This window comes from Lepus europaeus, chromosome 6, assembly GCF_033115175.1.
Source record: "Lepus europaeus isolate LE1 chromosome 6, mLepTim1.pri, whole genome shotgun sequence".
Taxonomy (NCBI): domain Eukaryota; kingdom Metazoa; phylum Chordata; class Mammalia; order Lagomorpha; family Leporidae; genus Lepus; species Lepus europaeus.
In genome coordinates this window covers 102,141,485-102,169,204 of record NC_084832.1, presented here as the reverse complement: position 1 = coordinate 102,169,204, position 27,720 = coordinate 102,141,485, and the positions used below count along the sequence as shown (strand labels likewise).

Sequence of the window (27,720 nt, the reverse complement as noted above, 5' to 3'; positions counted from 1 at the left end):
CTTCCTCCTGACTCTGGCCCCACCCGCCAAGGCCGTGGCTTCCTGAGCCACAGTCGTTTGTTTAGATTGGGAGTCCGGGAAGGGCCGCGGGCTGCTGGCACCGAGCGGATGGAGCTCTTGGGCCTCGTGGGGAGGTTGTTGGTCACAGAGGTCGGCAGGCTGTCCTTGGTCTGGGGAGGAGCGCACCTCCGTACTAGCTCCCTCTGCCTGTCAGAGCCAGGCCCGGGGGGCGGTGGGGAGGGGCCAGGGACACACCACATCTACTTCCCTGCTTTGTCTAAACGGGGCTGACCCTGTTGTGTAAGCAGGTGCTGTCAGACCCCCTCACCTCTCCCCCCTCTCTTGGTGTGTGAGGCTCCTCTGGCCAGTCTGGACGTCTCCGTCTGTTGCCTGTCACTATGACAGAATACCGGAGACTGGGTAAATTATAAAAAAAGGGTTTATTAGCCTGGTGGTTCTGGGGCTAGGAAGGCTGGGAGAACGGCCCTGGCTTCTGGTAGCATCTTCCTGCTGTGTAGCATAGTGGAGGGCACCACATGGTGAGACAGAGCAGGCTTGCTGGTGCCATCATGGGGTCCCAACATGAGCTCCTTGTCTGTGGGGTCCCATCGTGACCTCCTTGTCTGACCCTAACCACCCCCGCACAGGCCCCCTCCAAGTACCATCAACACAGGGCTGGGGTTAAGGTTCCAACCCCATATCTGGACAGGCTGGCAGGGCCATCACTGCTGGCCCTCATCACTGAGTCACCCTATTTTTTTTTTTAAAGCTTTTATTTAATGAATTCAATTTTCATAGGTAGGACTTTGGGAATATAGTGATTCCCTCCCCCCCATACCCACTGTCCTCCCACTCCTGTCCCATTCTTCTTTAGATTCATTTTTAATCAACTTTATATACAGAAGACCAACTCTATACTAAGTAAAGTTTTCAACAGTGTGTGCACGCACATACACACACACAAACACAATGTTAAAAAGTACTGTTTGAGAACAAGTTTTGCAGTTAATTCTCATAGTACAACTCATTAAAGACAGAGGTCCTAGTGGGGAGTAAGTGCACAGTGACTTCTGTTGTTGATTTAACAATTAGCACTCTTATTTATGACCTCAGTGATCACCCAAGGCTCTTGCCATGAGCTGCCAAGGCTATGGAAGCCTTTTGTGACCACAAACTCTGTCAGTATTTGAGAAGGCCATAGCAAAGTGAAAGTTCTCTCCTCCATCCTTCTTTGATGGCCCCTTCTTTCCACTGGGGTCTCACTCATGTAGGGCATTTTTGCCACAGTGTCTAAAAATACTACTTATTACTTCATTTGAGAGGCAGAGAGACAGAGCTTCCATATGCTGGCTCACTTCCCTAATGCACAGGAGCTGGAACCTCAATGCATGTCTCCCATGTGAGTGGCAGGGACTCAAGTACTTGAGCCATCACCTGCTACCTCCCACACTGCACATTAGCAGGAAGCTGGAGTTAGGAGTAGAGCCAGGACTCGGACCTGGGCCCTCAGATATATGCTGTGGGTGTCCCAAGTCACGTTTTAACTATTGCATAAAATACCCACCCCTCTCCCTCTGTTTTATTATTTGAGAGGCAGGGTCATATAGAGAAAGACAGAGAACATATGCACTCATCTACTGGTTTATTCCCCAAATAAACCTCATCTGAGCCAGGGCCAAAGCCAGGAGTCAGGAACTCCATGTGTGTCTCCCACATGGGTGACAAGAGACCCATCTACTTGACCCATCACCACTGCCTTCCAGGGTCTGCACCAGCAGGGAGTGGCATCAGGCACTCTGATATGGGACGTGACATTTTAACCACTGGACCATATGCTTGCCTCTATTGTTAAGTATTAAATGATGATTCATTCTTTTCCCCATTAAAAAAAACTCATCATAGAGGATTTCTAACCAGAGCTTCTAAGTTGACATAATCAAACCATTTAGTCCCCTTAAAGCTGTACATACATACTTGCTGTTCCAGTCTGTGTGGTTTTATTTTGGATAGAGCTGTAATTCCCATTAGGCTTTTTGAAATGGAGAATGTTGTCTCCTGAGTTGTGAAGACTTTTGGGGCTGGCCAGCACAAGGTGGGAACCCCTGGCTCCCTCCAGGAAACAAAACACCTGTTGTTACCCAGTGCCATGTAAATGACCTTCCCAGGGCCTTGTTAGTTCAGGGCCTGGGCACCCAAGGAAGGCAGACAGTGGATGTTTCCATTCTGACACTTGAAAGGTGAGCAAGTCACATGCTGCCCACATTGCAGGGGACACCTGTAGGTCAGTACTGGGGCCGGCATGGCTGCAGGAGAAAGTTCTTTCCCTCCAGGCCACCCATGTGGTCAGGGTGGTTCCTCTTGTACCCTCGATACCTCACCTGCACCGTCTGTCATGGGCCGGGTGCTGAGCTAGGCACCTGTGGCACAGGGGTGAGCAGGCAAAGACCCCTGTTCCTTGGGGGCCCCAGCGGTCTACATGAAAGATTAGGTCTCGTCTTCAGAGTTTCTTTAAGGTCTGGCGAAATAGGCAGGGCAAGTACTAGACCTCTTTGGCAAACGAGAAAACTGATCAGAGACACCAAGTGACTTGCTCAGTGTCAAAGCAACGGGATGGCACTGCCCAGACTTGAGCCCCGGACCCCCAAGGCCGGGCCCTGCCCCACCTTGGCCTGACGAGCGACCCCTGCTGAGGTCCTCCCTTCCAATGTCTTCCCAGGATCAGGCAGCTAAGGACAAGGCCCTGCAGAGCATGGCTGCCATGTCATCCGCCCAGATCATCTCGGCCACGGCCTTCCACAGTAAAGTGGCCCTCGCCCGGGGCCCGGGCTACCCAGCAGTCTCAGGGGTAAGTGGTGCTGCTCAGAGCCAGGGGCCAAACCAGACCGGTCCTTCTCCCTCCTCCTTCTTTGCGGAGCTGGGAGTGTCGGCCGCCTCATTTCTCTCGATTGAGTCCTCTTGGGCCAGGAGAGCCTGAGGAGGAGGGCACGAGGACCCAGGGGGCCATCCTGAGTCACCAATCTTGGAACGGTCTTCTTGGGGTCTTAGCAGTGACATAGCAGGGCTAAGGAGCCGCCTCCATTAGCTGACCAACCAATCAGTAGCTCTGGAGAGTCAGCCCAATTTACAGAAGACAAAGCCGAAGTCCAGGGGCTGGAGTCAGGAGTCAGCATAGTGCCAGTGCGTCCCTGAGTAGCATACTGCCACATGGCTGTGTCCCCACCCCCCCAATCAGGGACTCACCCTGCTCTCCTTCGAGGTGGAGAGCTAATGTCCAGGCTGGCTGAGATTTTAAATTTCTCGGTCTAAGGACTGGCCTCTTTGCCATAACCATGTTAACTGAACTTTCTTTCTTTCTTTTTTTTTTTTTTTTTAAAGTAGCATTATTTTTCTTTTTCTGAAAAACGCATTTTTAAAAAAATTTTCATTTTATTCGAAAGGCACAGAACAGGAGAGAAACAGGCCAGAGAGGTTTTCCATCTGCTGGTTCATTCCCCAGATGCTCACAACAGCCAGGGCTGAACCAGGCTGAAGCCAGGAGTCTTGAAACTCAATCCAGACCTCCTGCATGGTGGCAGGGATCTAAGTACTTGAGCCGTTGCCTGCTGCCTTCCAGTGTGTGCATTAGCAGGAAGCAGGAGGGAAGTAGAGAGCTGGGGCCCAGGCACTTTGATATGGGAAGCAGGTACCCGACGCCATGCTTTGAGTGGCCCAGAATCGTGCCTCCTTCCCAGGGCTGTATCCTCACAGTGCTGCCTTGGCCACAGGGGCTAAGTGGGTCTTCAAATGAGCTGTGCCAGCGGCACTGGTCCAGGTCTGTGGGGAGCAGACCCTGTGCTCCTTGGGCTTCTGTTCCCACACTGCTGCAGGTGCTCCCCAGGGAGCACCAGTCCACCTGCACATTTAAATGGATGAGTGCGCGGTGGTTCTGCAGATGAGTGAGTTTGGGAGCCTTGATACTGGGAGTTGACACAGCCTTGAGTGCTGCTGTGTACTGTAAACCTAGTGACATAGCATGCAGTGTTCCCAGCCCTGCTGTTCTTCCCAGGGAGCCTTCCAGAGCCTGGAGTCCCCCAAAACATGTTTGGGATGTCTGCTCGAGCCTGTTAGTATTAACCAGCTAGACCAACAGCATCTACTTCCCTCCCTAACCCCCGCTGGTTCAGATACACAGCCTCACTCCCAGCCCAGGTCCCTGCTCTGTGTCTCTGCCATGGCCCCCGTGTGCATACAGGCCTGTGCTGACTCTGTGCTTTTTATCCCTCCAGTTTTGGCAGGGAGCTTTGCCAGGCCAAGCCGGAACGTCCCATGAGTGAGTATTGCCTGCTGTCTGCTAGCAGTTGCTCCCTGAACTGAACTTGAACCCAGGAACTTGTGAAATGGAGCTTGGGCCCCCTGGGTGGGGTGGGGCCACTGTCTGGGGTCAGCCTTTCCAGAGAGCAAAGAGCGCAGACACTGGCCCTCCTGCGTTTGGGCACCATGTGGCTGAGCTGCAAGGCCCACACCCCAGCGTGGCATTTGCTAAAACCTCAGGCTGTCCAGGGTGTAGGCAGGGAAGGAGGTCAGGAATCAGGCCTGTGGCTGGCCCCAGAGGGAGGGAAAGCAGGAGGGGCGGCTTTCCCAACAGATGCACTACTTCTGCGGATCAGGACATTGGCCAGGAGGGCGTGGGAGGCCAAAGCCCAGCAAGGCCACTGATGGCCAGACCACCAGGGCCTGCCCGAGACTCTGGGTGGCGGGCTGGCCAAGACTGACACTTCCTCCCTCCTCTCTCTTGCAGTGTGAAACCTTTCTCTCAACAGCCCTACTCTGTCCAGCCTCCGCTGCCTCTGCCAGGTGGGTTGGCAGTGCGTGAATTGTACCGCTGTGGCTCCTGTCCCTGAGTCCCAGACTGCAACAGCTGGACACCTGCGTGTCCCTCTTAGATGTCGCCTTGTCATGTGCTCAGGCCAGATCTTTCAGTCTCCAGGACGCCCCATTCCTTGCCCCTAGTATGCACACTTCCCCAGAGTGCTGTCCTCCTGGTGGTGCTCAGGGGTGGGCAGTGCCTGTGTCCTGGGGCAGTGCTCCCCCTTGACTGCTGACCTGTAGTCTGCCTACGTACCTCGGCTCCTGGGGTGGCCTCCCTCGTAGTGATGCTGTCACTCTCTCTTCTGAAATGGGTGGCCCCCAGAGTGCCCAGCTTCCTGACCTGGGGCCCCTTCCTAACTGAGGGAACCCTTGGCAGGGAGGAGTGGGAGGAGGGGGCTGGAGCATGACTGAGGCCAATGAGCTGAGTGGAGCTCTGCAGAGTGGACCAGCTGGACAGTTGCAGGGCCCCTCATCCCGTTGCTCGGGTGACCAGGCCCTTTTTTGGATTTGCTGACATTCCAACCCTGGCCCCCATAGCCCTTCTAGGTCCCTAGGTTGCCTAGGTCCCTGGTTGCCACTTCCTTTCGTGGAAGCAAGTCACTAGGTCGGGTCCAGTCCACCCCACTGCCTCGTCCCTCTTGACCTCTTCCTGTGCACTCCTGCACCAGGCCCTCCTAGTTCTTGCCTGGGTGGTGGCAGCAGCCTCTTCCTGGCTCCCTGATTCTCTCATCATCATGTGATTCTCCAAAGTGTCCGTCTCACCTTGTCGCTTCCCTACTGAGGATGCTTTTGTGGTACCTTCAGGGTTCAATCTAAACTCTGCAGTAGGACTTGTCCAGTTGCACCAGCTTTCTCTCTCTCCCTCCGATCTGTATGCCACTCCCTGCCCTGCCTCTGGGCTGCAGTTCTTGTTGGCTGCCTGCCACCTGTCCAGCTGCACCCTGTGCACACCCCCCTACAGGCTTCTCATCATCACTTTCTTCTGCTCATGTATGTGGCTGCTTGTCTCTGTGCCTCACCTGTCACGCGTGGTACACAGCGATTCCTCGGTAAGCAGTGGCTGAACCAATGTATGGCTGAATGACTCAGCAGATGCACTAAGCACCAGCTGCTGTGACCCAAGGCCGTCTACCCAGCCCTTCTCTGTGTCCCCCACAAGCTCTTGAGCTCTCTGCCTCTGCCCAGGGCACTGCTGTTCACCCGACTCCTGGGGGAAAACTGCGATCTCTCACAGGCCACTGTCACTTCCCTTCATGTCTTTCCCTCGTCCTCTCCTATCACTCCTCGGCACTGCTTCACTTTTGGAAACCCACAAGGACCTCGCTCCTGAGCTGCCTAAACCTGGGTGCAGAGCTGATCCTTTCTCCGCCCCGCTGGCCACCACCCATGGCCGTCGCTTCAGCCTTGCTTCCTGCCATTGGCCCAAATCTGCCCTTCTCTCCAGCCCTGCGAGGTACTGGGTTCCCAGCTGTTCCCCACAAGCTTGCCTCTGCTCTTTCCTCCGCTTGCAGTGCCCTTTCCCAGTCTTCATCCAATGCTTCCCACCTGTCACAGCTTCTCACAAGCCCTTCAGAGAGCCTGTCCTGAGCACCTGCGCCTGCCCTCCCGGTGGACTGGGAGCTCCTTTGGTGCTGAGTGCATACCTTACCGGTCTGTGTCACACTCATCACCCATCCATTCATCTGATCGCAACCCTGTGTGAAAGGCTGTTCTGTGCCAGAGTCTGTTTTGGTGCTGGAGACACGGCTGTCAACCATACAGGACACCTGCTACTGTCCTGGGGTTGATGCCTTATTTCCATAGCTGGCTCCTCTGGTTCTTTCCCTGTTTGGACCACAAGCAGCTGAGAAGGGCAAGACCTGACCAAGTTGCTCTCCCCATGCCCAGATCCAGTCTCCCTGGAGTGTGGTTCTGTGCAGAGGCCTGAGTTGCATCCGCCCAGCCCCTCCCTGCCTGGCATCCCTTCTACCACCCTGCCCAGGACAGGAAGTCCCCCAGCCAGCACGGCTCTGCCGGGGGCAGGGGAGACCTGGGTCAGCACAGAGCAGGACAGCAGGGAGGGTGCCTGGAGACCATGTGCCCCTCCCTCTGTATTCAGGGTTTGAGTCACCTGCAGGACCCACCCCATCGCCCTCAGCGCCTCCAGCACCCCCATGGCAGGGCCGCAGTGTGGCCAGCTCCAAGCTGTGGATGTTGGAATTCTCAGCCTTCCTGGAGCAGCAGCAAGACCCGGACACGGTAGGTCCCCACTCCCTCTCATCCCTGGAGACCCCTGCTCCTGCACCTCCTCCTCAGCTCTCTCGTCTGTTCTTCTGCCCCAGTCCACTTCGGGGCTTTGGTGCCCTGCTCTGTCCCAAACCTATGGACCCTTCCTTCTCCACTTCCCTCTCCCTCTGCTCTGCTCATGTGCCCTTCCCCCCTCCCAGCCCAGCCTGCTCTCAGCGCAGGGCCACCGTCTCAGCCCCTGCAGCCTGGCCCGTCCTTTCTCTACTCTTGAGGGGCAGACAGAAAGCCAAGGAGCCTCCTGCGTCTGGTCTGCATCTTCTGTGCCAGCAGCAGGGGGCAGCCCTGTCTCCCAGCGTGTCCCCTCAGTGTCTTCTGACCTGGGTGACCAGCATCACCCGCCAAGGTTAGGGTAGCACCAGGAGGATGCTGGTGGGCAGAGACCAATGCACTTGGGCCTTAAAAAAAATTTGTTTTTGAACTGTTGGTTTATTTTTTGAAAGGGAGAGAGAGAGAGAAATCTTCCACCTGCTGATTCACTTCCCAAATGCCCCAACAGCCAAGGCTGGGCCAGACTGCAGCTAAGAGCCAGGAACTTGATCTGGATCTCCCCACATGGGTTACAGGAACATAATCTCTTGCTGTCTTCTAGGGTGCGCTTCAGAAGGAAGCTGGATTAGAAGCAGAGTTGGGCCGTGAGCCCAGGCAGTCCAGTGTGGCATGTGGGGGTCCCAAGTGGTAGCTTAACGCCCACGCTAAATGCCCATCTTCAAACGTGTATTTCAGCTGAGGAGCCCATTCACTAAACTGGCTCTGACTCAGCAAAACAAAACCAAGACCTTTACTGTCTGTGTTTCATTAGTGGGGAAACCGAGGCCCGGGAGGCAGAGGAACTTGGTGCAGCCGTGTGGCGGGTGAGCACCAGAGCCAGCGGCCCTTCTGTGTCCGCCCGCGGCTTCCCTCGTCTCCCTTAGTCCTCTCTCCTCTCCACAGTACAACAAGCACCTGTTCGTACACATCGGCCAGTCAAGCCCGAGCTACAGTGACCCCTACCTCGAAGCCGTGGACATCCGCCAGATCTATGACAAATTCCCAGAGAAGAAGGGAGGCCTCAAGGAGCTCTTTGAACGGGGACCCTCCAATGCCTTCTTCCTTGTGAAGTTCTGGGTAAGCCCCTGGATAGCCTCTTCCTTCCTTCACCCGTGACCAGGAGGGCAGGCAGGGCAGGAGCAGGGGGAGGAACAAGCACACGATGGCCCTCGGTGGTGGAAACCGCTGGGCTCCTGGGAGGAGGCCCTTTTCTGCCAGAGAGTGATGTCATCAAGCGTAGGCAGGAGTGGAGCCTTAAGGAAAAGACTTGCAGGAGATACCAAGCAGATAGGTGAAGAACAACTTGTGGCACCTGCCGCTGAGCCGCCCTGTGTTGGTTCCAAGGCCTGCAGCTACGCAGCTGGTCCTGGAAAGCTCATCTCCAAGGCATGTTGGGCTGGACAGAACCTGGACAAGGGAAGTATGAGGTTAGGACAGGTTGCCTGGCTAACACTACTGCAGGGCCAGGCATCCCCAAAGAAACACCAAGCCGCTTCTCAACCTGCTTAGCCTGTAGTCCTGGTCTCTGCCGCTCTCCCCATCTGAACCCTGGACAGCTGCCATGTGGTTAGAGCCCCACCATGACAAACTGAGTTAAGACACTGGAGTTTTACATCAGGGCTGGACACCTGGCTCCAGCTTCCTGCTAATGCAGACCGGGAAGGCGACAGTGAAGGCTGATGTAATTAGATCCCTGCTACCCTCGTGAGACGTTTGGTTTGAGTTTCCAGGCCACCAGCTTCCGTCTTAGCTGAACCCCAGGTGTTGCGGGCAGTTGGGGAATGAAGCAGTCAATATGGGCTCTCTCTTTTTTTGTCTCTGCCTCTGAAATAAATAAGTAAATAAAATCAAATAAAAATAAACTCTCCTCTGAGACCATGAGACATAGTAACTGCCGGGGACAGGGTCAGACCAGTGCAAACCAGGCCAGCAGCAAGGAAGGCAGGAAATCCTTCAGGCTGTGTGATTGAGGCTTTGAATATCCTAAGTGCTTTCAAGCCAGGCTGGGGCCCCGCCCACATTCCTCTTCCTGCTCCCTTTCTTGGTTCTGTTGACACCCAGGGGAGCCAATGACTCCTTCTAATGCGCCTTGCTAGGAGATTCTTAGCCTTGTTTGTTCCCAGGCCACCTGGATAATCTGAAGGCTTGGCTTTTCTAGAAAGATACTGACACACAAGTTGACACCTAATTCCAGGCGGCTTGCCGGCCCCTGCCCAGGAAGCCCAGCCCGGCTCTCGTGCAGCTAAACCCAGGGTCACTGTCTTGGGAAGAGACGACTGTTGGGGCTGAGACCCAGGGCCCCGTCTTGAAGGTGCTTGGTTTTTGCACTCTGCAAGACAGCTTGTTTGAGCAGGGTCAAGATGCTCATGGGTCTTGAGGTCAGGCAGGCTGTTACACAGCCTGCGGGAACGTGAGTGATGGTGAAGGCGGAGGGGAGTGGGCTCCGGAGGGTGGGAACCTTGTAGGAAAAGGTGTAGGAGAGGGAACCGGAGAAAACAAAGCTGCAAAGGTGAGTTACAGCCTGGGTTTTAATCTAAGCTGGGATGCAAAGTAGGGAATATTTCCTTTTACTTAAGCTTCCGTTTAAATCAATGCAAGCTCATATCTGTATTGTTAATGAATACCAAGGGGCTCATAAGGGGAAGTATCAGATTCTTGTGCTGTTCCTCCTCGTGCCCAAGTCCCCAGCCCCAAGCCCCGAGGCAGTAAGTGTTAGCTTAGTTCTAAATAATATGCTTATTTGGTTGTATCTTGGTGTCGTGACTGGGACATAAGACTTTTATTTCATTATGGTAGAAAAAAGTAAGCTGTGTTACATCACTTATCAGTATAATCCTAGCCAATAAGTTGTATAGTTTAGGAAAAGCAATATAATGTCTAAATTTTAAAATTATATATTGATTTATTTGAAAAGCAGAGAGAAAGAGAGGTCTTCTAATCCCTGATTTACTTACCAGATGTCCTTAACAGCTGGCGGTGGGCCAGGCTGAAGCTAGAAGCTGGGAACTCAATGCAGAACTTCCAGGCCGGCGCTGTGGCTCAACAGGCTAATCCTCCGTCTAGCGGCGCCGGCACACTGGGTTCTAGTCCCGGTCTGGGCGCCGGATTCTGTCCCGGTTGCCCCTCTTCCAGGCCAGCTCTCTGCTGTGGCCCAGGAGGGCAGTGAGGATGGCCCAAGTGCTTGGGTCCTGCGCCCCATGGGAGACCAGGAGAAGCACCTGGCTCCTGTCTTCGGATTAGCGCAGTGCGCCGGCCGCAGCGCGCCGCCGCCGCGGCCATTGGAGGGTGAACCAACGGCAAAGGAAGACCTTTCTTTCTGTCTCTCTCTCTCACTGTCCACTCTGCCTGTCAAAAAATAAAAAAAAGAACTTGCACATCCGACAGTTTGAGCCATCATTTGCTGCTTCCCAGGGTATGCATTGGGAGGAAGCTAGAATTGGGAGTGGAGCCAGGACTTGAACTCCAAACACTCCAGTGTAGGATACTGGTGTCCTAACTGCTGCTCTGGGCACCCACCCCTGTTTGCCTTTTTTGTCAATGTAGGTTTGTGTTTTTTTTTAAAGATTTTATTTATTTATTTGAGAGGTGGAGTCACAGACAGAGAGTGCTGGTTCAATCCCTTAATAGCCACACAGCTGGAGCTGGGCTGACCCAAAGCCAGGAATCCAGAGCTTCTTCTGGGTTTCCCACATGGGTACAGGAGCCCAAGCACTTGAGCCGTTCCCCACTGCTTTCCCAGGCTGTAAGCAGAGAGCTGGATTGGAAAAGAAGCAACCTGGACATGAACTGGAGCCCATGTGGGATGCTGGCACTGCAGGTGGAGGCTTAGCCTGCTGTGCCACAGCACCAGCCCTGCTAATGTAGTTTGATCACCAAAAACCCAGGAAGTTTTGATGATTCCATGTCGTTACTTGTACAGCTTTTTTTTTTCCTGCAAATAAAGGCTGTTTTACCTTGCTGGTGTTTGAATAAAAAGCTATTCTTAAACTTCTAGAAAAAACACACCTATTCTTTAAAACGTACAGATTTTCTCCATCAGTATCACCATGTGGAAGGCAGGGTTTAGCTCAGCAGTTGAGTTGGTTAAGGTGCCTCTACCCCATGTTTCATTCCCGACTGCACTACTGACTCCAGCTCCCTGCTAATGCAGACCCTGGGAGGCAGCGGTGATGGCTCAGGTAGCTGGATTCTTGCCTCCCACGTGGGAAAACTGGGCTGACTTCCTGGCTCCCAGCTTTTGACACCCCATCAGGTGCCATTTGGGTAGTGACCCAGGGAACTAGAGCAGTTTCTCTCTCTCTCTCTTTGCCTGCCTGTCAGATAAATTGAAAAAAAAAGGAATCACCGTGATTGGGCAGTCACTGGGGCACAGCAGGTTAAGCTGCCAGACCTCTGCATCTCATATTGGAATCCTGACTACTCTACTTCCCATCCAACTTCCTGTTAATGTGCCTGGGAGGCAGCAGATAATGGCCCAAATGCTTAGGTTCCTGCCACCTGCCTTTATTTTCCAGTTCATTTGCATGACCTATTGTCTTAGAGATTTCCTTAACTGTATCTTCTAACCCTTCTGGATTAGCTAAGGTATCTGAGTGCCTGTTAACATAAAACCCAAGTTGCCAGTCAGTGTAAAGGAGGTCTGGAGGTAGAATGGGCTGGGCCAGTGTCTCCACGAAATCACCAGGGACCTGACTCCTCCACCTGCCATCCTAGTGTATGGTTTCTGTCCTTAGGCTGGGGCTACTGGCATGGCAGCCACCACGTCCATATTGCAAACATCAAAAAAACAAACAAACAAACAAACAAAAAAACCCAAAAAAAGAACCAGCTTAACTCTCCTCCACGGGGCTGTGGAAGGACCCACCGAACACTTGACCTGTTGTATGGTTGCATTTAGCAAAGGAGCCTGGGAAATGACGTTATCACTGAATAAAGTCAGGGTTCTAATACTGTAGAAGAAACTGGATGAGTCTTTCTACTGTAAGCACATCAGTCCAGTTAATGGCATGTTTTTTCTTTCTTAACAGTAAAATGGTGCTTCTCATATTTAACTAAGATTAGATTAAAGGGGTGGGCATTGTGTTGCAGTAGGTGAAGCCACCACATGGGATGCTCATATCCTCTATCAGAGTGTCTGGATCCGAGCCTGCTTCTTCTTCTTCTTCTTTTTTTAAGATTTTATTTTATTTTATTTTATTTATTTATTTATTTATTTATTTTTGACAGGCAGAGTGGATAGTGAGAGAGACAGAGAGAAAGGTCTTCCTTTTTGCCATTGGTTCACCCTCCAATGGCTGCTGCGGCCAGCGCATCGCACTGATCCGAAGCCAGGAGCCAGGTGCTTCTCCTGGTCTCCCATGCGGGTGCAGGGCCCAAGGACCTGGGCTATCCTCCACTGCCTTCCCGGGCCACAACAGAGAGCTGGCCTGGAAGAGGGGCAACCGGGATAGAATCCGGCGCCCCCAACTGGGACTAGAACCCGGTGTGCTGGCGCCGCAAGGCGGAGGATTAGCCTGTTAAGCCACGGCGCCGGCCCCGAGCCTGCTTCTAATGCAGCTTCCTACTAATTTGCACCCTAGGAGGCAGCAGATGATGACTTGGCTATTTGGGTCCCAACCATCCAGATGGCAGACCCAACTGGGGTTCCTGGCTCATGACTTCAATCAGGCCCAGAATTGGTTATTATAGCTATCTGGGGAGTTGAACTAATAGATGGAAGACTTCTCTTTATCTCTCTCTCTATGTTGCTATGCCTTTCAGATGAGTAATTAAATAAATAAGTGGTTAGATTAATGGAGTATGGCAGCATCTCTGGCTTACCTTCTGTTGAAAATTTAATTTTGATAAGGATTTTTTTTCCCTTTTTTTTTTTGTATTTGATTTTTTAAAAGATATATATATATATTTATTTATTTGAAATCCAGAGTTACAGAAAGGCAGAGGCAGAGAGAGAGAGAAAAAGATCTTTGATCTGCTGGTTCACTCCACAAATAGACACAATAACCAGGTCTGGGCCAGGCCAAAGCCAAGAGCCAGGAATTCCATCTGGGTCTCTCACTTGGGTAGCAGGGTCCTAAGCACTTAGGCCATCACCACCTTCCCAGTGCATTAGCAGGAAGCTGGATTGGAAACAGAGTAGCCTAGACTCCAACTGGCATTTCAATATGGGATGCTGGCATCTCCAGTGGGGGCTTAACCCACTGTGCCATAACACTGGCCTGTTTCCTTGTAATCATTTTTCTTGTGTTTTGGTCTCTTCTAAGTTGGAGAGTTTTCATTTGGAAGACAGAGTTACAGAAAGAGGGGGGAGGGGAGAGAGAGAGAGAGATCTTCCATCCACTGGCTCACTCCTCAGTCACTGCTACAGCCAGGGCTGGGGCAAGTGGAAGCCAGGAGCCTGGAACTCCATCCAGGTCTCCCACATGGGCAGCAGGGGCCCAAGCACTTGGACTATCTTCCACTGCCTTCCCAGATGGTACTGAAAATGGCTCTCATATGGGATGCTGGCATCACAGGCGGTGGTATGCCCCACCAGCCCCTCATTTTGATGAATCCTTGTCTCCTGTTCTTTGTGCCATTGTCCTTGTGTGATGTTGGCTGAGAGCTCTGGGTGCCAGGTGGGACTTCTCATCTCGTCGGGCTCTGTCCAGCAGCGCTGGGGATGCGGACCCCGCTGTGCTACTGGGGAAGCACCCACTGTCAGTCTGTTTCCTAGCCCTTTGGAGGTCCAGAGTTTCTGAAGATACTCCGTTAAATTCCCTGACAGGAGTATACTTGGCCACCAGCATTCTGGGAATGGGATGGGGGAAGGGCTTGGGAGTCTGACCATGTCCTCCATTTTTTAAAGTAGATTTGTATATATATGTATTTACTTGTCTGAAAGGTAGAGAGACAGAGATTTTCCATCCCCTGGCTTGCTCCCTAAAATGTCTGCACCAGCCAGAGTTGGGCCAGACCAAAGCCAGGAAGGAACCTTCGGTGTCTCCCACGTAGGTGTCAAGAACCCAAGTACTTTGGCCGTCATCCACTGCCTCCCAGGCTCATTGGCAGGGACCTGGTGTGGGAGCATTGTGTAGTTGGGACTTGCACCCGTGCTCTGATGTGGGTGCGGGCGTCCCAAGTGGCAGCTTTGCCTGCTGCTCCACAGCAGTGCCCCACGCCTGATGGTCTCTGATGGTGGTTCTCCCTAACCCTCTGTCCTCACCCCTCTGCCTAGCACATCCAGAGCTCCTGGGGTGTGGAGGCAGCGCTGGTGGCCTGACCGTCCCATGCATGGACTTCTGCTGTTCCCTGTGTCAGAGCCCACATCTTTGCTGCCCGCTGTGGTGGTCCCTCCTGTGCCCCCAGCCTCTCTTCCCAGAAATGTCCTCCAGGCACCTTTAGCTGTCATTTCTTTGCCTCTTTTGCCCTGCAGAATCCGTCCTAGGCTTAATTTGCCTTCAGTCTTCTACCATGTCTTTTTTTTTTTTTTTTTTTTAAAGATTTTTATTCATTTACTTGAGAGAGAGAGAGAGAGAGAGAGAGAGAGAGAGGTCTTCCTTCCGTTGGTTCACTCTCCAGATGGCTACAAAGATCGGAGCTGCGCTGATCCAGAGCCAGGAGCCAGGAGCTTCTTCCAGGTCTCCCATGCGGGTACAAGGGTCCTAGGACTTGGGCCATCTTCCACTGCTTTCCCAGGCCATAGCAGAGAGCTGGATTGGAAGAGGAGCAGCTGGGACTAGAACCGGCGCCCATATGGCATGCTGGCACCACAGGTGGAGGATTAACCTAGTGTGCCACGGCGCCAGCCCCATGGAGCTGCACATTTTAAAAAGTTCTTGGCTGTTACTCTTTTGGATCTCTGCAAGGGGAAAACATAAACTTGTATGGTTCACACTACCCCTCATCTTTAACCCAAAGTCCAGGAAAAACATGCTTAACTTGAGTCCCCTCCAATGGATTGGAATTCATTGTTGGGCATATTGGGTTTATGGAAGGATCTAGATTTTCTGGTAGCGTCTGCTGTGGAGTAGCTAGCGCATTTATGCCACATCTGTCAGACCTTCCCTTTAGGTGATGAGAAGTCACTGGAGGGTTTCGGGCAGGGCCGGCTTGGCCAGCGTTGTGCTGGGCTGGGTGCATCAGGCTTCCAGCCTGGACACAAGGGAAGCCCCCTGTACTGGGGACCAGGCCAGCAGAGAGGGTGGCCTCCTTCGGACCCCAGCCAGGCGCTCGGCGTCAGGATGCGATGGATGAGACAGGATGCTGGCCTGCGTTTTTCCAGGAAGCACTTAAGCTGTCTGACTTCCGCTTTTCTTCTCCCCTCTCCCTACCCGCCCTGGACATGGGGGCTGGAACCAAGGTTCTGCTGGGGACAGTGACAGTGGCAGTGGCAGCTCCCCGTTCCTGTTCTGCATCTATGGAGGCTCTGGAGCTCTCCTTTGGAGAAGGCCGTGCCTCTTTGGAGTATCCCTCCCCCACCTGCCCAGCCTTTACCTGCACTCAGCACAAGCACCTGGGAGAGGTGATTGGCAGCTGTTCCTAGCTCTGGCCCAGCCACCTTGGTCAGAAGGAGGACCAGTTGGCAGAGGCAGGCAGTGTTTGTGTAAGAACACCCTGGAGGGGGAGCTGACATATCTGGGGCTCTTTTCAGTGCTCCTGCCTTATTTTGGTTGTTAGGAAAATTCTGTATTCTCTTAGACACCTTCCAAATAAGAACCAGCCTAGCCTCCGGCCCTCTGAGGCGTGGCGTAAGCAAGGACCTGGCTTGCGTGAGCCTCTTTCCTGCGGTCATCCCTGTAAGGTGCCTGCTGGGGGTTGGATCAGGGCATCTGCAGAGGGGAAGCCAAGGCACAGGCAGATTGAACAACACTGCCGAAGGTGAGCAGTACCAGAGCCAGCACCTGGGCCCAGAGCGTGTGCTCAGAACCGCTCCTCCTCACAGAGGGCCTGGGTGCCGCCCTGCGGGCTCCTGGGTCCTGTTGGAGGAAGCTCTGTGTGGGCTCATGTGTGTGAACAGCTCAGATGAGTCAGATGGCATAGCTGGGCTTCTTGCATTTCCTGGACCCCAGCGTTTCCTTCTAGAAAATGGGGGCATTGTCCAACCTTGGGATGAGGTTGGCAGGTGGAAAGGAGGAAGGGGCTTGGTCTTCTCCTCCAGTCCTCTCCCCTCTGATGCTTAGGGGAGCCTGGAAGAGAGGAGGAAAGGGGGAAGAGAAGGAACAGGCGTGTGGGGCCAGCTTCCACGAATGGACTTTGTGTTCAGCCGTGTACCTGTGCACACAGCCCACCTGGCCCTCCCCAGAGCTTGCATCTTGAGGTCAGAATCCACAGCAGATCTCAGGATCCTGGAGCGAGAACCGTCCACAGGGGAGTATGGCCATCTGCAGGGGAGTATGGCCAGCCATCAGCAAGTGCGGCAAGGCAGGGCGAGGCGGGCCGCAGTCAGCCTGCGCTGTCGCAGCCAGGACGTGCAAGCTCCGGTCTCGGTTCTGCCCCCTGAGAGCTGGTCTCGAGCACGAACACCTGCTCGGCGTCTCTGTTTCTGTCTGAAACGTCAGCAGCTTGGTCTTGCGAGCGAGCAAGGGGCCGTGGCTCTGGCCTGGCAGTGCAGGGGAAACTCCGCCCCTTGCGTGAGCCCTGAGAGCCGGCAATTTGGGCAGGCTGAGGACAGGTGAAGATCAGAGCCCAGGACGTGTTGGCAGCCATCCCGTCCATCCTCCTGCATCTGGAGGAAGAGCAGAGGCTCCTGAGGCGGACAGATGTGACGGGATCAAATATGCACCTGTGCCAGCCGTGAGACTGGGTGGCTCAGCAGGCATCTGCTCCCAGGCCGGTCCCTCCTTTCCCTGCCATTAGCTGGTGTGAACTTGGCCACACACAACTAGGAAGGAAAACTGTTTGGGCCAGGAAATGGTGCTTTTCCTGCCTGGCTGTTTTCTCAGCCCCAGCCCCCCCCCCACCTCCCCCGGCGCTGGAGGGCTGATCCGAGGGCAGAGGAGGAGGACGATGATGGTGACGATGGTGACGTTGTCGTTGTCACCGGCCCACCCTCCGTGCCTCCCTCCTACTCTTCTTGCTGGGGGGGGGGGGGGTTGACTCAGGGCTGCCGCGACAAGTTTTCCGCTGGGAATGACGACTCCAGGCAGGAAGGGCCCTGCCTGGACAAGTGCCTTGGCCTGCGAGGCAGAGGCCACCTCTGTCCCCGTGGGAAGGGAACCGTCGGACACCAGCCCCAGCCTGCGTGCTGACCACGCCGAGCAGAGCCTGAGCTGAGCCGCCGGGCGGGGTCGTGCCCAGGCCCTCCTCCCATCCCGGCCTGCTATTCCCTTTTGGGCCCTGACATTTCTCCCAGGCACATACCAGCACATGACAATGAATCTGAGCCCCTCCGGGTCCCCACAGCCGGGCTGCGGCTGTCTCGGCTCAGCTGTCAGTCACCAGATCCCCCACACCTGTTCTAGGCACAGCCTGTGAGCTGCCCACCCGCATGCACAGCTATGAATAGGGTGGAGGGGGGAGCAAGGGGCATTCAGAGGGCAGGCAGTGGGGGGCATGGGCTTCCTCTTTCCCTGGGCTGGGAAAGTCAGAGCTAAGCCTGTTTGGAGGAGGTGCTTGGAGGGGGCGGGGGACACAGGGTGGACAGGAGAGGCCTGAAGGGTGGCACCAGAGACGTGATGGGGTTGTAAGTAGGGTCCAGCCCCAGGGTGAGGTGCTCTGGGTGGGTGTCAGGCCAGCCACGCCTAGATAGATGGAGCACTGCCTGGGGTAGGTTCTGGGGCCCGCTTTGACCCTCTCTCCTCCCTCTCCCTCTCTCATTCCCCATTTCCTGCCTCCCCCTCCCCCGCTTCCCCACTGGGCCACCAGCTCCTTGGTACTTGCGCTCCCATTTATAAATTCCTTGAGAGCAGAAACAGTGTCAGCCTCAACCTCTTTGGGCCCCCACTGCCCCTAGCAGGGCTGGGCTGGGGTTGGATAAACAGAGACTCAGTGACTGGAAGGGCCCAGTGACTGGGAGGTGATGACGAAGTCCCTGAGTGTTATTGGAGCTGGGGGCGGAGCTGAGATGTGAAGACTGCCTGGGTGAGTAGGTTCCTCTGTTGTGACCAAGGGTGCTTGCTCCGCTCACCTGGCGCCACCCAGAGGCAAGAGGTTGAAAAGCCTCATGTAGCATTTATTGAATGTTACGTGGTCCCAGTATGTGGCAGTGCCGAGAGCTTAATTCTTGTTTTTATTCTTTTTTTCAGTAGTATTTGTCTTTTTTTTTAAAAAAAGATTTATTTTATTTATTTGAAAGACAGAGTTACAGGGAGAGGTAGAGACAGAGAGAGAGGACTTCCATCCACTGGTTCACTCCCCAGATGGCCACAACAGCTGGAGCTGCACCGATCCGAAGCCAGGAGCCAGGTGCTTCTTCCCGGTCTCACATGGGTGCAGGGACCCATGCACTTGGGGCATCTTCTTCTGCTGCTTTTCCCAGGTCATTAGCAGGGAGCTGGATTGGAAGTAGTTAGAACTCGAATCCGTGCCCATATGGGATGTAGATGTTGCAGGTGCTGCCATAACCCATTATACCACAACGCTGGCCACTCCAGAAACTTTAAATTTTTTAAAAATTTATTAAGGGATGGTGTTGTGACTTGGTGCCACAAGCTGCCATGCTTGTGACACCGGCTTCCTGTATCGGAGTGCCAGTTCAAGTCCCGGCTGCTCTGCCTCCCATCCAGCTCCCTGCTCATACGTCTGGGAAGGCAGTGAAGGATGGGCCCAGTGCTTGGGCTCCTGCCACCCACCTGAGACCACGACCGTGTTCCAGGCTCCTGGCTGCAGCCTGGCCCAGCCCTAGCAGTTGCGGCCATTTGGAGAGTGGTCAAGCAGATGGAAGATCTCTCCCTGTCACACTCGGCCTTGTAAATAAATAAATCTTTTAAAAATTTCTTTAGAGAAATTTTAAAATTCATTAGAGAATTCCCATCTGCGGGTTCTACCCAGCAACAACTAGGGCTGAGCCAGGCCAAAGCGTGGCACTGGGGACGCAGTCCAGGTCTCCCACACGGATGGCCGGGACCCACGTAGCTGAGCCATCTGCTCTGCCTCCCAGAGTTAGGAGGAAGCTGGCATCAGGATGTGGGAGTCGGACCCAGGGACATGAGCATCCTAACCAGCATCTTGGCCACCAAGCCAAATGCCCAGCCCCCGCAGACTTTCTGAAGGGTCTGTAAGGCCTGGGGCCAGTCGCAGCTACGGTTGGTTCTGACCCACTCAGCCGGGCCCCAGGGGCGCCCTGTCACAAGTGGGGTTAGAGTCGGGGCCCTGGGGCCTGCGCGGAGGAGGGGGGAGCAGAGGGTGTTTCATACACAACGCTGCATATATCAGAGGCTGAGCGATGCTGTGAATGCAGCTGTCATTCTTTTCCTTCTGTCTCCCTGGCGGCCACCTCAAAGCCAGAGCAGAGCTCACCGCGCCATAAGCCATTCTGTGGCGTAACTTGCTGTAGTGACAAACCCGGTATGTCTAGTCATCCACAGTAGTAAACACAGGTCCGGCTCTTGGAAAGCTTTCCTACAGAGAAAGAAGCTGAGCGCCCCCTTGTGCCCAGTACTAGAACTGCCCGGTGCCTGTCTGTCCTGGAGTTCTGGGATCGCAGTATCTCTGAGCACAAGTGTGGTGTCAGAACCAGTCTCAGGGGCTGGAGATCCTGGGTGTGGGCTGCACTTGTCTGTGCTGGGGAGAGGCCTCCTTCTCCTAAGAATAAGCCTTTTTGTAACAGGCCGGGGCGTTTTCCTGGCTCAGAAGGGATGATTCCATGTGGGGCCTGACTTCTGGGGATCCCTAAGTGACCTGGGGCTTCAGGAATACAACCTCCGCCTCCGAGTTCCCAGGGCACCAGGCTGGCTCATCTTCCCTCTGCTGGGTTGAGACAGACGTCGGGGTTGGAGCCGCGGACTTGGAGTATGTGGCTGGTCGGCAGTTAGCGTGAAAGCTGCAGTGGGAGCTATCGATCTAGGGGCTGAGACAGAAATAAAAGATCAGGGTGAGAGCGGGCTAGCCTGGCAGTTACCACACCCGCACCCCACACTGGAGTGCCTGGTTTTGATTTCCATCTCCAGCCGCTGACTTAGATGTCTTGCCCGTGTGGACTCTGGGAGGCAGTGGTGATGGCTCAAGTACTTGGGTCCCTGCTGCCTACCTGAGAGACTTGGATTCAGTTCTCAGCCCTCCCTCACAGGCATTTGGAGAGTGAACCAGTGGATGGGGGCTCTCTGTGTTTCTCTCAAATAAATTACTGTAAAAAATATTCCCAAGGTGCCAGCATTGCTGCACAGCAGGTTAACAGCTGCTTGGGTTACGACTGTTAGCTTGAGTCCCAGGTGCTCCACTTCCAAACGGCCTTCTAGCTAATGTGCTGGGAAAGCAGCGGATGATGGCCCAAGTCTAGGGTCCCTGCTGCCCACATAGGAGGGACCCAGATAGAGTTCCTGGCTCCTGATTCTGTCTGACCCAGTCCTGACTGCTGTGGCCACTTGGGGAGCAAACCAGCAGGTGGAAGCTCTCTATCACTTGCTTGTTCGTTCTGCCTTTTGAATAAATAAATAAATCTTTTTTTTTTTTTTTAAGAGATCAAGGGTGGCTAGAGTTGGTACTGCCATAGAGAATGGTGAGAGGCAGCCCAGAGCCATTTCTGACGGAGCATTGGCAGGGTCTGTGACCGGCTGACCAGAGAATACCGCTTCTCCATGTCCTTAACTTCTGGAGAGTGCCAGTCCCCTGTTCTGGCTTTTTTCTTTACCACCAAAAGTGATTCTGAAACTCATTCATACTAAAATAGAAATGACTGACCTAGACTTAAATACTCCCAGTTTAACAAGAGACTCATGGAATGTAAAACATGAAATCCTAAAGACAGAGTATCCCACCTGCTGGTGGGTTGGTGTCTGAGCAGGCAGCAGGATTCTCTCTCTTTTTTTTTTTTTTTTAGATTTATTTTATTTGAAAATCAAGAGTTACACATAGAGTGAAGGAGAGGCAGAGAGAGAGAGAGGTCTTCCATCTGCTAGTTCATTCTCCAGATGACCGCAATGGCTGGAGCTGCGCCGATCCAAAGCCAGGAGCCACGAGCTTCTTCCGGGTCTGTCATGCGGGTGCAGGGGCCCAAGGACTTGGGCCATCTTCTACTGCTTTCCCAGGCCATAGCAGAGAGCTGGATTGGAAGTGGAGCAGCTGGGACTTGAACCGGCACCCATATGGGATGCTGGCACTGCAGGCAGCAGCTTTACCCGCTACACCAGAGCGCCAGCCCAGCAGGGTTCCCTTTTTGTGTGGTTTAGGCAACACTACCAAGCCTCCACATGTTGTTTGTTTTTTTTGACAGGTAGAGTTAGACAGTGAGAGAGAGAGAGACAGAGAGAAAGATCTTCCTTTTTCCATTGGTTCACTCCCCAAATGGCTGCCACGCACTGCGCTGATCCAAAGCCAGGAGCCAGGTGCCTCCTTCTGGTCTCCCATGTGGGTGCAAGGGCCCAAGCACTTGGGCCATCCTCCACTGCCTTCCTGGGCCACAGCAGAGAGCTGGACTGGAAGAGGAGCAACCGGAACAGAATCCAGCGCCTCAACCGGGACTAGAACCCGGGGTGCTGGCACTGCAGGCAGAGGATTAGCCAAGTGAGCTGCAGTGCCGGCCCATCCATATGGTTTTATGCCAGGCCTCCATGTGGGGAAGAGAGGATGCTTTCTCTTTTTTTTTAATTTTTAGAAAGTTTTTATTTAATAAATATAAATTTCATAGGTACAGCTTTTGGAATATAGCTGTTCTTCCCCTCATACCTGCCCTCCCACCCCCATTCCCGTCCCACCTTCTACTCCCTCTCCCATCCCATTCTTCATTAAGATTTGTTTTTAATTGACTTTATATACAGAAGAGCATCTCTATATTAAGTAAAGATTTCAACAGTTTGCACCTAACACACACAAAGTTTAAAGTAGTGTTTGAAGACTAGTTTTACCGTTTATTCTCATAGTACAACACATTAAGGACAGAGATCCTCCATGGGGAGTAAGTGCACAGTGACTCCTGTTGTTGATTTAGGGAAGATACTTTCTAATGCCTACTGCTTTGCTTTTTTTTTTTTTTTTTTTTAAGATCTACTTATTTATTTACTTGAAAGGCAGAGTTGCAGAGAGAGAAAGAGAGGTCTTCAATTCACTGATTCACTCCCCAGATGGCCGCAATGGCTAGAGCTGCACCAATCTGAAACCAGGAACCAGGAGCTTCTTCTGGGTCTCCCATGTGGGTGCAGGAGCCCAAGGACTTGGGCCATCTTCCACTGCTTTCCCAGGCCATAGCAGAGAGCTGGATTGGAAGTGAAGCAGCCGGAACTAGAACCAGCGCCTATGTGGGATGCCGGCACTGCAGGCAGCTGCTTTACCCAGTATGCCACAGAGCTGGCCCCTACTGGTTTTCTAGGTCCTTTCAAAGCACTCCTGATTTCTTCACAGCCCAAGAACTTGCACCCAGAGGTCTCCCAGACCCCAGTCCCTCTTGCCAGGGTCCCTGCTGTCCTGTCTGACCTCTTCCTTGGCTTCCCCGTGTCGTCTTCCAGGCAGACCTCAACACCAACATCGAGGATGAAGGCAGCTCCTTCTATGGAGTCTCCAGCCAATACGAGAGTCCCGAGAACATGATCATTACCTGCTCCACCAAGGTCTGCTCCTTCGGCAAGCAGGTGGTGGAGAAGGTTGAGGTAGGAGACCGCCCGCCCAGCCTGGGGGGAGGGGCGGGGGTGGGCAGTGCAGCAGGCCCCTGCGGCCACCTTGGCTGGAGCCCTCCTTGGAATGGCCCCACCCCAGGTGACCCCGCTGTGGCATCCCTCTGTGGGTTCAGGAGCATCTCACAGGTTCCTTGTTGCACTGGGGTTGTACACCCCGAAAGAAGAGAGGCCTTCCCCACTGTCACTGCTAGCCGGGGAGAGTCAGGCGTGGAGGGGGTCTCCAGGGCATCTTTTCCCGGCTCACTTTTTACCCCGTGGATGCTGGGAACCGTTCACATCCCAGATCTATGAGTTGCCACTGTTCCAGTAAAGTGATGGGAGATTCAGGCCAATGGTTCCCTCTCTCCCCCGTCCCCTGACCTCGGGCAGTGCAGGGGAGTGGTAAATGTGTGAGCTCAGGTGGCCCTGGGTTTGAATCCCAGCCCTTGCTTCCTGGTTTACATTGGGGGCTGGGGTGGGGAGAGGCGGGATTAAATCCTCCTTCTAGCTCTAAGCTAGGGGCAGGTCATCCTTGCTGACACTTGCTGGCACAGGCCTCCTGTGTCACCTGGGACCCTGCGCACCCTACCTTGTCCCTGTTTCATGCCGCTCTTCACCTTGGCCCCTGCTTCTCCGCTGAGTGGAGGGAAGCTTTCTTGCTGGTATAGACTGTCAGTTACTGTTAACCTGCCCTCCGTCAGACACAACCAGATGCGAGCCTAGTTCTGGGATGGGTTCTAGAAAGAAATACCCCCTTTCCTCAAGGACCTGACCCTGGCCATGCCTTAGTCTCCCCACCAGTGCCCAAACCCCACTTACCTCCATTCTATACGGCTTCTCCATATTGTCGGTAGAAGCTGATGATAGCAATTTTTTTAAGATTTTATTTATTTGAAAGAGAGAGAGAGAGAGAGAGGTCTTCCATCTGTTGGTTCACTCCCCAGTTGACCGCAACACCTGGAACTGGGCCAATCCGAAGTCAGGAGCCAGGAGTTTCCTCCAGGTCTCCCATGTGGGTGCAGGGGCCCAAAGACTTAGGCCATCTTCTACTGCTTTCCCACACCATAGCAGAGAGCTGGATCGGAAGTGGAGCAGCGGGGATTCAAGCCAGTGCCCATATGATATGCCGGCACTGCAGGTGGCAGCTTTACCTGCTATGCCACAGCGCCGGCCCCGACAATAGCAATTTTAAAAAACCTCAACTTAGAAGAACACTTCAAAAAATTCATGGAAATTGCATATTTTGAAAAACCTATGTATATATTACAATATGAACATTAAAATAATAATTTTCTTACTTATTTTGAAAGAGTTACAGAGAGGCAGAGAGAGATTGATCTTCCATTCACTGGTTCACTCCCCAGATGGCTGCAACAGCTGGTGCTGGGCCAGGCCGAAGCCAGGAGCCCAAATACTTGGTCCATCTTCCTTTGCTTTCCCCAAGCCATTAGCAGGACACGGAGTCAGGAGTAGCCAGGACATGCACCAGTGCCAGTATAGGATGCTGGTGTCAGCACTGTAGCCAGCAGCTTAACCTGCTACACCACAATGCTGACCCCACAACATAAACTATTAATTCATTTTTTTCACACATGTTTTGAAGTTCCCTTAAACTTTTACATTTTTATTTAAGATTTCTTTTCTTTATTTGAAAAGCAGAGTTACAGAGAGAGAGGGTAGGCTAGAGAGTTCTTCGATCTGCTGGTTCACTCCCCAAATGGCTACATCAGCCGGGGCTGGGCTGATCCAAAGCCAGAAGCTTCATCCAGGTCTCCCATGTAGGTGCAGTGGCCCAAGCAGTTGGACCATCTTCCATTGCTTTCCCAGAAGCATTAGCAGGGAGCTGGATCAGAAGAGGAACTGCTAGGACTCTACCTGGCACCCACATGGGATGCCCTTGTTGCAGACAGCAGCCTGCTATACCACAATGCCGGCCCCCAAATCTTTGAGATCCTTGTGCGTCCTCTTGACCCAGCTCCTGTCACTGGAGTCTAATATTGGCAGCCAGGAAGTTGACAGTCATACGGTCCTCCAGTCAGGCTCAGATGTCACCAGTGCACGTGTGTGTGTGTGGCTTTGTGTGATTCCCACCAGAGGCCACGAGAATCCCACGTGTTACCCTAGCGTGCAGCCAGGACTGCAAGGCGTCTGTCCCATCCGGTCTACCGCTGCCAGTCCGGGTCCCTCTCAGGCCTCCTCCAGGCCCAGGTGTCTGCCTGTCACTGCAGAGGAGAGGAGCCTGGGTTAGCGCACGCCAACCTGAGGAGGCGGCTGTGCGCTCGAGGGCCTCCAGGCCTCCTGCCCTTTCTTCCCACTCAGCAGTGACCAGGTTGTGGAGCTTGCCAGCAGAGCTGGGTGGGAGGGGAAGGGGTCCTGAGGCCCTGCTGTCGCCCTGGCCCCTGCAGACAGAGTATGCTCGCTATGAGAACGGCCACTACTCGTACCGCATCCACCGCTCGCCGCTCTGCGAGTACATGATCAACTTCATCCACAAGCTGAAGCACCTGCCCGAGAAACACATGATGAACAGCGTGCTGGAGAACTTCACCATCCTGCAGGTGCGTGGGTGCCACGGGGCCCGGCGGGGTCGTCCGCGATGGCGTGCCTCACCTCTGTCTCACCTGCAGGTGGTCACCAACAGGGACACACAGGAGACCTTGCTGTGTATCGCCTACGTCTTCGAGGTGTCGGCCAGTGAGCACGGGGCTCAGCACCACATCTACCGGCTGGTGAAGGAGTGAGACGCGGGGAGCAGGGAGCGGGGAGGGGGCCTGCAGGGGCAGCCTCCGGAGGTGCCACGGGGGAGCCATGCCGTGTGGCCGTGACTCTTCTTCCTACCCAGCAACAGACTGTGCCTGAGCCTGCAGTGCCCAACCCCCAATAAACCCACGGTGTTGTGTATTTTCGGAGGACCTGGTCTGGCTGTGTGAGCCTCGGGAGGGGCTGAGGGCCGCCTGTGGGCAGACCGGAAGTGGTGCCCAGAGACGCCCTGGCCCTGGGCAGGTCTGAAGCCAGCGCTCCAGGCGGACTCAGCCAGGAACCTGGCCCAACGCCGAAGCTCCGCTGGGATGGCCCCTGCGCTGTGGTGCCGGCCGCACCGGGAGGCCTGAGGATAGATCCATGCGTGGACCCTGGCGCCCATGGCCTCGTGTGCGTGACTGCATTTGTGCTACCTGGCCACCCTGCTGCTCCCCTCTGGCCAGCCCACACCACCAGGCCTAGGGTTTTAGGTGTGGAGGTGACAGGTGTTGGAAGGGGACAAGCTCAGAGCTCTCCCAGGAGTTCTCGTCCGTCTCCACCATCGCCGTCTCCATGGCCACAGCTGGGGGTCATGGTTCCAGATCCCCAGGAGCCCCAGCAGGCTCTGCAGAGGCAGCCCAGGCAATCTGAAGGCAGAGAGGATCAGGAGGTCGGCCCACAGGGTGGTGCACCTGGGGCCCTGCTTGGAGCCGGCCCTAGGCCATCTGGCGCCTGCACACCGGGCAGTTTCTCTGCTGCCTGGGCATGAGGAGCAGGGAGTGCACCCCGCCTGGGCCTCACTTGGTTGGCTGCTGCTGGGAGAGCCGGTGGGGCCTTAGGTTAGGCCGCCATGGCCTGGGGGCTCCTGCTAGCCTTGGTGCCTTTTCTTCCCTGTAAAGTGGAAGGAGGGGAGAGAGAGGCTGAGACCTGCCCGGTGCACACAGGCTGAGAGCTGGTCTGATGGGCACCCTCCCCGCCCTCAGCTCGCTGCTGCCACCTGCTGACGCTGGTATCCTCTGCTGGGTCAAGGGCAGAGGTTTGAAACAACAGACCTACAAGGGTGTCTGGCGCTCCGGATGTTCAACGGGAATATGAAAATTAGAGTTTTTTGTTTTTTTTTTTTTTTTTAAATAAGACAGCACTGGGGAGGTATTCCTGAGTGGTGATTAGGAGTAAGGGCTCTTGAGATCAGAACAGCCACTGACTAAACCTGTGTGTGATCTTGGGACAAGCTAACTTACTTTCTTTCTGCCTCAGTTTCCCCATCTGTAAAATGGGCATCATCACAATAACCTACCTCGTGTGTGTTCAGTGCCTAGCAAAACACCGAGCACATATTCGTGTTCGATGCATAACATGTGCCTTGTTCTGGCTAGTGGGAGCTTGCAGTCTAACTAAGGAGTCAGAGTGGAAAACCATTGAGTAGGGTGAGCCGATCCTCGAAGCAGCTCGTGTGCAGAGATGGGAGAGGTGGGGGCATGGAGGCGGGAGGAAGGCAGGCCGTCGGCCTCCCGGATGGGGAAAGAAGCCTCACAGCCCAGCACTGCCGTTCAGCCCCGTGGCAGACAGCACCAGTGCACGGTAGATGGAGGCCCAGCTTCTGTCCAAACAGGCTGAGGGGGGCATGGAATGCTCACATCCTGTGTCAGGGTGCCTGGGGCCAGTCCAAGCTCTGCTCCCGATCCAGCTCCTTGCTAACGTGCACCCTGGGAGGCAGCTGCTCCACTCCCCGCCCAGCTCCCTGCTCATGGTAAAAGCAGCGGAGGATGGCTCAAGTACCCGGATCCCTGACACCTACATGGGAGACCCAGATGGAGTTCCAGCCTCCTGGCTTTGGCCAGGCCCAGCCCTGCTGTTCAGGGTTTTTGCAAAATGAACCAGTGGATGGGAGATCTTCCTTGCCTATCTGCCTTTTAAATAAATAATAAAAAATTAATAAATAAAAGTATTTTTTAAAGATGGGCCATGGGCCCCAGGGAGCCTGGGCTGAGTGTCTGGGCAAGCAACAAGTTCTCTCACGTCCACAGGTGGGCTGGTGTTTGCGTAAGGATCCCCACCCCTCCCTGGCCTCTCTGCACATCTCTAATGAGATGTG

General features: G+C 54.2%; 1 protein-coding gene across 1 annotated transcript in view; it reads left to right on the top strand.

The window, feature by feature from the left end:
- The window catches only part of TEAD4 (TEA domain transcription factor 4), a 74,607-nt gene extending 47,858 nt beyond the window's left edge, over window positions 1-26,749 (top strand). The window contains exons 6-13 of the mRNA XM_062195205.1: window positions 2,717-2,845; window positions 4,266-4,309; window positions 4,778-4,833; window positions 6,947-7,086; window positions 8,065-8,238; window positions 22,740-22,880; window positions 25,292-25,444; window positions 25,514-26,749. Of these exons, the coding sequence (XP_062051189.1) occupies window positions 2,717-2,845; window positions 4,266-4,309; window positions 4,778-4,833; window positions 6,947-7,086; window positions 8,065-8,238; window positions 22,740-22,880; window positions 25,292-25,444; window positions 25,514-25,627 (951 nt within the window). The 3' untranslated portion in view covers window positions 25,628-26,749. The remainder of the gene's footprint in view (window positions 1-2,716; window positions 2,846-4,265; window positions 4,310-4,777; window positions 4,834-6,946; window positions 7,087-8,064; window positions 8,239-22,739; window positions 22,881-25,291; window positions 25,445-25,513) is intronic.
- The last annotated feature ends 971 nt before the right edge of the window (window positions 26,750-27,720 follow it).